General features: G+C 38.3%; 1 protein-coding gene across 1 annotated transcript in view; it reads left to right on the forward strand.

Annotated features, from left to right (window-relative positions):
* LOC127813651 (uncharacterized) overlaps positions 1-12,538 on the forward strand; it is a 121,112-nt gene extending 108,574 nt beyond the window's left edge. The window contains exons 35-36 of the mRNA XM_052354734.1: positions 10,788-10,887; positions 11,764-12,538. Coding sequence (XP_052210694.1) covers positions 10,788-10,887; positions 11,764-11,829 — 166 coding nt within the window. The 3' untranslated portion in view covers positions 11,830-12,538. The remainder of the gene's footprint in view (positions 1-10,787; positions 10,888-11,763) is intronic.
* Positions 12,539-12,797: the final 259 nt, after the last annotated feature.

Raw genomic sequence — 12,797 nt, forward strand, 5'->3', positions numbered from 1 at the left:
GCTTTGTCTTTGAATGAAAGGCTGGATTCCTTGCAAGATGCAAGGCACTCTGATTGTCACAAAACAGAGAAATCTTCTCTTATTCATGCCCGAGTTCCTCCAATACTATCTTTAACCATATTGCTTCTTTACTGGCTTGTGTAAATACTACGTATTCTACTTCTATTGTTGACATGGCCACCACTAACTACAGTTTTGAAACCCAAGTTACAGCTCCACCAGTAAGTGCAAACACATTCTGTGGGGGATTTTCTTTTTTTCCAGATCATCTGCATAATCTGAGTCAAAGTATCCTCTGATAATAAAGTCTGATCCCCCATAACACAATGCAACATCTGTGGTCTCCTTAATGTATCTCAGGACACTTTTCACAGCATTTCAATGCTCTTTACCAGGATTCACCATATACCAACTAACCACTCCTACTGCATATGCAATGTCTGGTCTTGTACAAATTATAGCGAACATTAAACTTCTCACTACTGATGCATACAATACTCGAGACATCTCCATCATCTCTGCTTCACTACTAGGACTCATACTGGATGATAACTTGAAATTAACAAGAAGTGGGGTAGAAATTGGCTTATAGTATTGCATGTTGAAACGCCGCAAGACCTTCCTCAAATAATTTTTCTGAGAAAGCCATATCTTCTTATTATTTCTGTCTCGGTGAATTTGCACCCCTAGAATCTTGTTTGTCGATCCCAAGTCCTTCATTTCAATCTCCCTAGCCAATTATGCCTTCAATCCTTTAATACGATCTTTGTTGGGGCCTGCTACCAACATGTCGTCTACATACAACAGCAAAATAATGTAATCACTTTTACCAAACCTCTTGAAATACGCACAAGGTCTGCATTAAGTCTGTTACATCCAAGACTCATGATGAAGGAATCAAATCTCTTATACCAACATTTTGGCGCTTGTTTGAGACCGTATAAAGATTTGTTCAACTTGGAAACTGTGAGAAGTTAAAGGTAGAACTCCAACCTGAAAAAACTAGCTTAACAGGTGGAGGGATCTTCCTCCTTATATATAGCCCAGGTCTCCCTTGTGGAGGTGATGTGGGATTCTCAACACTCCCCCCCACGCCGAAGCTTCTCCAGTAATTGATACATGCCTAAGTGATCGGGCAGGGTACTGATCCATGACCACGACAGCCAAGGGTTAGCTCTGATACCATGTGAGAAGTTAGAGGTAGAACTCCAACCTGAAAAGCTAGCTTAACAGGTGGAGGGATCATCCTCCTTATATATAGCCCAGGTCTCCCTTGTGGAGGCGATGTGGGATTCTCAACACAAACCAAGTTCTCTTTTCCTTTTTCTTCAAAACCCTCTAGTTGGAGCATATATATTTTTTCTTCAAGATCTCCATAAATAAAAGTAGTCTTAACATCTAGCTGCTCTAAATATAGGTCAAATGTAGCACACATTGCTAGGACTATTGGAACTATAGTAATTCGAACAACCGGAGAAAATATCTCATTAAAATTAATCATTTCTTTCCGAGCATATCCTTTTACCACCAGTAGTCTTGCACGATACTGCTTCACTTGATTATTGCTATTACATTTGATCTTATACACCCATTTGCTACCAGTAGGCTTTCTTCCTTGTGGTAACGACACAAGTTCCCAAGTCTTGTTCTTATGAAGAGCTTCAAATTCTTCCTGCATTACTGCCATCCACTGAGATGCATCTGAATTGTTCATTGCTTCTTGAAGAGTTGATGGCTCCTCATCCTCTGTTAGAAGACATTATTCAACATTGCTCTCCATAACAGAATCAAAAGTGCCAACCTGGTCGTTTTTTCGAGCGACTTGACCAACGAATTTCCGGTGCCTCGAACATAATTGGTTCTTGTTCCACATGCTCTGGTGTTGCTTCAGAAGAATCCTTTTGTTTAGATTCCTTTTCTACTTGTACCACTATAGTCTGGATTTTCTTTTACCGTGCTATCATCACCTTCTTTTCTCTGTAGCTTATTTTCTATAAAGATAACATCCATGCTGACTATAACCTTGCAAGCAATGGGATCGCACAGGAGATACCTCTTCACTCTATCAGCATACCCCAAGAAAAAGCATTTCCTAGATTTTGGATCTAGCTTTGTAGTTTCTTGGGCATTATACATCACATACACTAGACTTCCAAATACATGGAGGTTTGAATAATTAATTTTCTTCCCAATCCACTGTCATGACCTTAAGGATCCCCAAGGATAAATTAGTAAATATAATAGGAGTTTTCATGCATTATACAATAATTATAATTTCCTTTTGTATTTTCTATTATAGGGCCTTGTCTTTAGCTATTGGCAGTTAGGCTATTTGTTGTATTGCACATGGGTGCATGTGGGAGGCTGTTAGGCTATATATAAGCTACAGCTGAGGATGAAAAATTATGTTTTTAATTAATAAATGAAGTTCTGATTCCCTCCTCCAAATTCTCTCTCTCTCTCTCTCTCTCTCTCTCTCACTCACTTTCTATTCTTCTGATTCTCCCTATTCTTCTTATCCCTATTCTTCTTATAAATCTTCCCCTTCATTCTTCCAATTTCCAATCCAATCCTAGGTTAAACCTTAGGTACACGACAATTGGTATCAGAGCCAACGATTCTCGACTTTGATTCCGATGAACTCGTAGCAATATGGTTCAAATGACAGAATTCTGGTGGTGATCTAAACCGATGGTTTACGGCTCTTGATAGGTGAGTGCTAGCAACAATTCCGATCAGATTCTAAGGAATCTAAGGACGGGTCATAACCGAGAGAGCAAAACAATTCTCAGTTTGCGATTGGTGATCGGAGGTGAGCCGATCATTTTTCAACAGGAGCTCAGGCAGCGTTCGACAATTGATGCAAATTGGGAAGTCGATGACGAGAAGCAAGTTCCTGCGCGACGGTTAAACATCAGTGAGCTGTTGGTCATAGGCGGTTCTAGCAAATCAAAGCGGAGGCAATTCCGACCTAAACAGACGGTGATTGGGTGAGGCAAGCAAGTCTGACCTAGACAATGATAAGTAATTCTGGTTGAGGCGAGTGCGAATTCAATCAGGTGCGTTGCTGGTGCTTTCGCTTTGATTGGTTGGCAGTTCCAAACCAGACAGTGAGAAGCGAATCTAGGTGACTTCTTGAACCCATTGCAATTGCTATCGAACTTCGAAAATTCTAGTTCCAGTAGCAGATCTGTTGAGCCTCAACTGTGGTTTCAATTCGATTTAAGGGAAGTAGAGACCAATCAAGTCACAGGAGTAATATGGGCTTTCAGTTCAAATTGTGCAAAATTCCTTAACCGCAACAGAAATGAGGGACTTCGGCTACTACAGTTGTGATTCAAGAAAGCGGGAGGTTAATTCTTGGTTGCGCATCTTGACACCCTTATAGTTGATCAAGGGAAGCGAGCAACTCAGGTGATTCCAATGTACAATTCTAACTATTCCAATGAAGTTTGGCGTTTGAGACAGAGAAGCAACCAGGTGATTTCCGGTTGAATCTCGGAATTAATTCCGACACAAGAGAAGGGGAGTGTTGGCTAAAATAGAGGCTTGGAAATTTGAAAGCGACTGGGCTAATTGACTTCGACAGTGCTTTCAATGACTCATACAGCAAGTTTCGGAGCCAAATTCTGTGACTCTCAGTTGTGAAATCTGGTAATCTTGTGAGATAAAAGTGTGAAGCAAATCCCAATGAACTTCGGCAATTCCAACAGATCCAAGTTGAAGGTTAGGGCAATTAATTTTAGTGATTAGAAGTCCAACGACTAATAGCAATGAATCAGTGAAGAGAATTCCACAGGATGTGATTCCAATTGAATTCTAGGTTGTGAGTCAAGGGAAACAAAGGTTAATTTCAGTTTTGAATTTTGGTTAACTTGTTCGAAGAAGAGCGGTATGTACAAAACCCCTACCCCTTGGTCTTTGAAGTGTCATGTTTATGAGAAACAGGCCATGGGGTAGCGCATGCATGAGACAATGGGAGTCTCAATTGCCACAGAAGAGTGATACATTTTCAATGGGATGTCCTGTTCGTGAAATGTCGGCCATGGGGAGTAGTGCACACATGAAACAAATGGGGTCTCAATTGTAGCAGAAGAAGGCTGCATTTTTAGTTGTAGGTAGAAATCATGAGGATTTTGGCCAAAATCACGAGATAGGGAAAAGAAATTTGATAATGAGTCCAGCTAATTAGACAAGGAAACAAGAAAAGTGATACACGAATCATGTGTGGAATGGGGTTGCGTACTACAAGAGTAGCTACAGGAGCTTGCAAGGATGCTGGCTAAGAGGTATAACGTCAGCTTTCCCGTAGAATTTTTCGATAAACCAAGAAGAAATCTTTTAGATGATTATTGTGGAAGTTCTAACCAAGAGGAGTCCCTTAAAATGGGGCAGCGTAAGGAAAGGTTTGTAGATCGGGGCTTGTCTAATGTGGTGGAAGAGTTCAACAAAATCAGGCAGGTAGGGTCAGTGATGGAGTACCAATTGAGGTTTGAAGAGCTTATGGCCTTGATGCTCAATCATAATCCCTATTTGATAGAGGCCTATTTCATTTCAAACTTCATAATTGGCTTGAACGAGGAATTGAGGCTAATGGTGACGGTGCTTCAGCCCAGGAACTCTCAAGCATGCTGCTAATAATGCCAAGCTCCATGAATTAACATTGGAAGCACTAAAGAAGAAGTAGAGAGATAGAGATGCTGATGGAACTGCATGGGATCAGGCAAATCCGACTGAAGGACCATCCATCGGTGCGGATGATGGTGTTTGAGCCTTTCCTCAGATTTTGGACTTATCGAAATCTAAGGAACAATCAAATTTGGAACAAAACATGGATTCATTAGATAAGCTAATTATAAAATAAGCTGGAGCTGAGAATGGAAATGCCTATAACATCTATCCTAGGTAGAGTCAAATTGTGAAGGTCCACATGCAGTTGAAGAAGGTCTGATTGAACAATTAGGACCCAAACAATCTTATATTGGCTCTATGAAAACTGATCCTAAGGCTGATGAACTTGGACCGGTATTAAGGAAGAAGCTGGAGGTTGAAAAAGGGCATTCTTTCGATGGGATTTTGGTTTCGAAGCAAGCTGAGCCGTCCTTGACTTGGGTTAAAATAAGCAACGAGAAGGTGAAGACAGCACTAGCTGGAGGAAAGCTAAGGGATATAGCAGAAGAAGCCAAAGGTTTTGTCGAAGGGAACAAAACTTCCGCTATTGTGCTGGTTTTTACTCCCACTGGCAAATCCAAGTTGCTATCTACTGCATTGAGGGATGGACCGATGGTTGATTATGTTCTTAAAGTGGAGACCAGTCTTGATTGGACAGCTATTATAGGAGGCAATTGTAGTGGGCTTGAACTCGATCAAGTTGTTTCTATTGAAGTTCTGGGCCAAATTATGTTTGGAATTGATCTTGGAAACCTAAGAACAAAGAAGAAGAGGCCTAGAAGGAAAAAGGCGGTATTGGATAAGAGCAGTGGCCCAATTGCTGCAAGTTCTTAGGGACAATAACTCTCTCAAGGAGGAGGAAATTGTCATGACCCCAAGGATAGATTAGTAAATATAATAGGAGTTTTCATGCATTATACAATAATTGTAATTTCCTTTTGTATTTTCTGTTATAGGGCCTTGTCCTTAGCTATAGGCTGTTAGGCTATTTGTTGTATTGCACATGGGTGCATGTGGGAGGCTGTTAGGCTGTATATAAGCCACGGCTAAGGATGAGAAATTATATTTTTGATTGATAAATGAAGTTCTGATTTCCCTCCTCCAAATTCTCTCTCTTTCTCTCGATCTTTCTCTCCCTCACTTTTTGTTCTTCTGATTCTCCTTTTTCTTCTTCTAAATTTTCCCCTTCATTCTTCCAATTTCCAATCCAATCCTAGGTTAAACCCTAGGTACACGACATCCACATCTCCATCAGTGTCTTCAATTCAATTGTAGTTGATGGGTCTCGATTTATCACATAACAGGCGGTATTAATTGCTCTATCCAAAAAAAAATTTCTAAGCCTGCAACTCCCAACATTGTTCTTGTTCTTTCTAACAAGGTCATGTTCATCCACTCTACCACTCCATTTTGTTGCGAAGTGTATGTCGTAGTGAATTGTCTTTTAATGCATTCCTAATTACAGAATTCAGTAAACTCATTGCTGGTATATTCCCCTCTATTATCTGACCTCAAACACTTAATCTTCTTTCCAAATTCAAGTTTCACCTGCGCTTTGTATACTTTGAAGACTGGAAACACATATGTCTTCCTCTTGATAGGATACACCCAACATCTCCTTGAATAATCATCTATGAAGAACACAAAATACTTTGCTCCTCCCAGGGACAACATTGGTGCCTACCATACATCAAAGTGAACCAATTCTAGAATTTATTTGCTTCTAGAATTCGATATGTTGAACTTCAACCTATTCTGCTTACTTGTTACACAATGCTCATAAAAGGGTAAGGATACCTTTGTGAGACCCGGAAGTAGATTCTGCTCCACAAGGATTTTCATTCCTTGTTCAGACATATGTTCAAGTTTCTGATGCCACACTGTTGTAGATCTTTCATTTGGATTACTTGAAGCAACTGATGCTTCTCCTTCAAGCAAAGTCTCTCCCTTCAACGTGTATAACCTCGCAGTCACCTTTTCTCCCTTCATTAGTACGAGCACTCCTCGAATAACCTTTATGATCCCTTTCTTAACCACAATTTTGCAGTTAAGTTCATCTAGTTGTCCTAAAGACAACAAGTTCTTCCTCGGGCCTTTCACATGTCGCACTTCTTGAATAGTGCGAATTGTACCATCATAGAACTTTAACTTAATGGTTCCAATACCGACAATCTTTAAGGCATGATCATTGCAGTTGTACACAGATCCTTCAGAGACAGGTTCATAATGATGGAACCATTCTCTTTAAGAGGTCATGTGAAATAAGGCTCCAGAGTCAATGAACCATACATGAACAAATCTTTTTCTGCCTTCATAAGTCGTCGCTACTTCACAACATAGTGCATCACCTTCACCTAAGGTACTTGCTACATTTTTTTAAGGATTGGAATTTTTCTTGTTCAAAGTCCAGCAATCCTTCTTCAAGTGACCCTTCTTACCACAATGATAGCACTTCAGGTTCTTCTTACTTCTTGACTTTGACCTACCATGATTTTGACTCCCACTTGAGTCACATTCCGTTGATCTCCCTCTCACCACTGTTAGTGCCTCCGCTTGTTGTGAACTAGCAAACCTATCTTCTTTGTTTTTGCGCCGATTTTCCTCTTCCAAAATAGCAGCTGCAATATCATCAAAGACTAGGATTTTTCATAGTGGAATTATTTGTCAGATTGATTATGAGTTGATCATACGAATCTAATAGACTTTGAAGTAAAAGTTCAGCACGTTCATTTGTCTCTATTTTATAACCCAAAGATGTGAGTTGAGAAAATAGAGTATTCAAAGTGTTGATGTGCTGTATCACCGAAGTAGATTTTGACATCCGTAGAGTATACAATTCTCTCTTAAGGAAAATTTTGTTCTGAAGTGTTTTGGTCTCGTACAATTTTGTAAGATGATCCCAAATATCCTTTGTCGTTTTCTTCTTTTCTATGCTAAACAATATCTCATCTGTTAGTGCCAAATGAAGATTTGTAATAGCATTCCCGTCCATCTCATTTCACTTGTTATCTGTGAAGTCCTTCAACCTATCACTGATGGCCGGTAGGCAATTATCTTTTCTCAAAATAGCCTTTATCTTCAACTTTCACAGTAAGAAATTTCTTCCATTGGACTTTTCAATCTCAAATTTTGCTTCCACTACTTCTATCACTAACTACTTTGAGCACAAAATTAGCTCCCAGTATTTCACATGAACAGTAACTGTACGTGTGAATAGTACCCAATACCTTCCAAAAGAGTGATTAATAATCTAACTTATTCTTATGACGTGAAGGATCCACTTTATAGTGGCAGCCACAGAGCATACGCTAAGTAGATATATAAACACCCCTATGTAGGCTCTAATACCATTTGTTGTAAAATGACATCGGATTAGAGTAGGGTCACAGCTAATAATTTGAAAAAAATAATAATAATGAAAGAAATTGAACACACAAAAATTTTACATGAAAAACCTCCAAACAAATTAGGGTTAAAACCATAGGCAATGACAGATGAATTCACTATGGAAAATAATAGAAGTTACAACTTTCCCTCTAAATCACAAGGAAATATCTAAATCACAAGGAGATAACAACAACAATCTCTCTAGAAAATAGGAGAAAACACTGAACTTTCTAACTCTCTTTTTTTTCTCTGTAAATGGGATACTGGAATGGTTAACAAATGAGTTGGGGAGGCCAATTTATAGGCCTTCCTTATGCATTTAAAACGCATTGCTAGCTAGGGGGTGCCGCATTCCATGGTTGTTCCTTTTGTCAAAATTGTAGATGTCCACTGTAGTTGCCTTTTGATTTCTGTTTTTTCTCTTTGACACATTTCGGCACATGGCTGCACCTTTCTTTCTTCTTTCTTCCTTCAATTTCAATGTTGCGGTTGCAATTGCACTAACTTTCACAGCCGTAACTTTTGATTTAAACAACCCAGATCAACATTTTAGAGAATAATGAGCCCATATTCAGTTCGATTTGGGTTCAATGCTTCCAAGAACAACAAACCAGATTTGGTTCAATCTAGGTTTGTTGTTCTCAAACATGAACTCAAATGAGAGAGAGAGAGAGTTGTCACCATCGCAGTTATCCTTCTTCATTCTCCTCCTTCCAATCAACACCACCGATTCCCCATGGCTGGCAATGGGGTGATGGGTTTGCTTGTTGGCTACTGTTTAAGCTTCTAAGAGAGAGAGTATGGAGGCATGGTTGCCTATTGACTTTATCAATGAATGAGATGAGAGAGAAAGAGAGGGAGTTGTTGGTGAGTGAGATAAGAGAGACAGAGAGGACTAAGGTATAAGCATGAGGGTATTCGGGTGTTTAGAAAAACTAACAGTAGTTTTCAAACAATAGGGGGGAAATTGATGTGGGGTAATGAAAGTCACGAGAGGTCAGTGTTGTTTTTAAAAACATAAGGGTACTTAGTGCATTTTTATTAAACCTCAGGAGCGGTCTGTGAAATTTATCTTTTTTTTTATAGAACTAATTATCATATCTAAGAACACCAGCCATTAAGGTAGATACGGATTAAGCAATTGATTACATAAATAACTCATTTTGAGAACATTTTTGTTGTAGCTAATTAAGCTTTCAAGGGCAATTATTATTGGGTGGAACTGAGAGGGATCTTGTGCATAACCTTCCATGCCAATAACAATATGCCAAGCCTTTTCCTTTTTTTTTTTATCAATCAATATACCAAGCTTTAATCCCATTAGATGAGGTCAACTACATGAATTTTAGCTCATCAATCATCTCTAAATATGATCATATATTCTATAAGACCTTTATAATTCATACCATACCTAAAGGTTTCCTACCTAGTTTTTCTTGGTCCCTTCTAGCTCTTTTGCTAAAAACTTCTTCCATTCAGTCTATTCTTCTCACTAGGGCCTCCATCAGTCTTCTTCTCACTAACCAAATGAACCATCATAATGGTCTCTCATGCATCTTGTCTTCAATAGGAATCACTTTGATTTTATTATAAATAATCTTATTTTTAATATTATCCTTTCTGTATGGCCACACATCCATCATACTGTTCCCATCTTGTTATGCTCATTATTTTGCACATGTTGATGTTTTATTATGTAACATTTTGTGCCATACAAAAAAACTAGTCATATAGTCATCCTAATATATAGAGGCATTCACAAGTCTTTCTTTTTTTTTTGGGTTAAAAGAATTCAAAGTAAGATACTGTAGAGAAAACAAAAGAGACTCCGTTGGAGATGGGCAGCTGGCAAATTGCAATTCAGATGATCTTGAGCCAAATGGGATTGCAAGGGCCAAAATGAAGAGCAATTAGTCAATCTTGAAAAGGAAAACATGTGAGCAAATGATCAAGTACATTGCAGGATCTAAGGCTCTTTAAAGCTGCAGTTGCTTTGAAACTATTTACCATCCTTAAGATTACGCAACTCCAAGTCACCAAAAGTATTTGTTTGAAGATTTTGACATGAAAATCATACAATGGCATCAAATTTGTTCTTCCCACCAAGTGTAATCCTGATGCTAGTTTCATTTATACTTATGATAGTCCCTGGCCTCATGTGGTGCACACCAATATGCACAACCATACAATGACATGTAGCGTGTATATGTTGTATATGGTGTGCCATGTATATGCATATGTATAGAGTATATCTCACATCTTCTCATCCCACATATATACAAATAGAATTTTCAAAGGTTTCTTTAGTTGTGCCATACCAATATGGGTACTTAATGCAACAAGCTGTTGGTTTTTTAAACCACTTCATTTTGGTCTTGGCTCCAAAATTGCGATACAAGCTATGTTGCATCTCTGCTACCTAATAACCCATATTTTCTTTGCTGGCTAAGTTACACTAATCAAAAAGTACGCCCCTGCCTCAAACAAAGACAGAGGATGAATAATAAATACTCCTGTGGTTGAAGTAATGGTTTTAACCGGTATCTGGTGATTGTAGAAAGTGCCAATTTCATGTATTATGGGGTTAATCAATTAATCATCCATTATGGTATTGGTTCACTTGCAGCAAGATATGCCAGTATTTATTGGTTGACCTTGTTTTGTTTTCTTGCTTTTATCAAAATCTCCATGGAATATTTAAATGCTTCTTTTTTGTAATTTTGTTGCAGAAAGGTGCTGGCTTGTGTTGTTTGTGGTCGGCTTAAAAGTGCCTTCCAAATTGCTTCTCGAAGTGGAAGTGTAGCAGATGTCCAATATGTCGCACATCAGGTTTTTTCTTCTCTCTAATTGGATTGATCATCGTAGGAATCTATTATCCTTTATTCTCTGTAATTGGCAATCAAATTCCAACTTGTTTTGCTAATTGTCAGGAGCTTTACATATTATAATCCAATTATTCAAAATTTGAATAAATTATGTATTAATATAATTTTTCTGATAATATTAATATAATTGAATAAATAAAGTTCCAATTACGTAAATCAATAATTCCAAATTAATATATATAGAGAGGGGGGGATTTCTTCAACAAGGTCTCGTAGCAATAACAATCTCAATAAAAATGCTAAAGCTTGATGCTTTTAGTCCATAATTCACTTCAGTGTGTTTTGGATTTTTACTGCATACTGTAACAATCCATGATTTATGGATTTTGGTAGTGCTTATTCCTTCTTGAAGATACTTTGTCCATAGAACAGAGGACCTTATGGCTAAAGTTTTACTTCAAAATATTTTGTTAAGAATGGAGTCCCCTGCCCATCCAAAAAGAAACAAATTGGGAAGGATGGTACAATTAGAGTGGAAATTTTGTTAAGGTCATACTTTTTCTATTGGTTAACAACCTGCCTTGGGAGGGAACAGAATGGAATAACTTCCCAGAATTGCTTTTAGACAAATATTCTCGAGCTACTTTTAAACACTTAATTTGCTTTTGAGCAATTAATCAGAATGAAGGATTGTAAATAGTCACATATTTCTCTTTTCCTTTATTATCTTCTCTTACAATTGTGGTTGTCGAGTCTAATTTAGAAAATTCATTTTTGCTAAAATAATAAAAACAACATGATTATTATTCTACCAGTTTTACTTTGTTATGAACCACGGATTTGGTTTATGCCTAACTTCTTGTGTAATAATCCTTTACAGGCATTACATGCAAATGCCCTTCCCGTGCTTGATATGTGCAAGCAGTGGTTGGCTCAGTACATGTAAAATTGTGGAAGGGAATTTAGCTTATTTCTGTGAACTGAAATTGCTGCACAAAGCAAATCCAAGGAGCTAATGGAAGTACCCCTATTCCATTTCAAATGAAAAGATGGGACGCCTGTGGATCAAACTCAAACTCAAACCCAAACCGAAGCCTAAATCCCAGAAGTTGGTGTTTTAAATTACATAATCAAAAGCTGCCTTCATACCATTGAGGTTTCGTTCACCAACTTGACAGTGTACTAATAATAGCTCTCAAGGGAAGATGTGAAGCAAAACCACCTTTACTGACATGAATTCTTTAAAGCATCAACTCGAGTGGCCTAATGGAGGTAATGAAATTTTGTTGGATGTAAGGGAAGCTCAAGGCATTGCACATTTTGCTTTAGTACCTTTCCCATGCGCCTTTGAGGCGCAAAAAGGAAAAAAAAAAAAAAAATGTATGCCGTATTCTGCAGTTCTGGAATTATGGATGAAGAACAAATCTGTAAATAGTGTATATACAGGAGAGAGAGAGAGAGAGAGAGCGATTCTTCAATAGTTGTATGACATGGTTTGGTACAATAACATACAGTTCGTTGAATCCAGAACATAAAGATAATTTCTAGATTGGTAAAGTGTATGACTAGTGTTGGGCCCCCTTCAGAGCTCCACCGAGGGAATGTTTCTTTGCGATTTTCTTCACTTTAAAAAAAAATTATATATTTGCTCTTAATTCCATTCGTTAAATTGTTTGTACAGGACTAATAATTCTGGGAAATGCTACAAAATTTACATTTTATATGTTGGTTTTGCTTTGTATTGCGTCTGCTAGGGTGTCATCAGACCGCCATCAGTAGGCGTTTCCTGGTCACTACGGCATGGCATGCCATGAGAGGATTCAATAGGCTCTAGCAGTATACTTTTAGCGATGTAGTTGTCATTCAGGTCAGTCCGTATAACAAGAGACCATGGGGCCGCTCAGCCTGGCCCAC

This window comes from Diospyros lotus, chromosome 11 (genome assembly GCF_014633365.1).
Source record: "Diospyros lotus cultivar Yz01 chromosome 11, ASM1463336v1, whole genome shotgun sequence".
Taxonomy (NCBI): Eukaryota; Viridiplantae; Streptophyta; class Magnoliopsida; order Ericales; family Ebenaceae; genus Diospyros; species Diospyros lotus.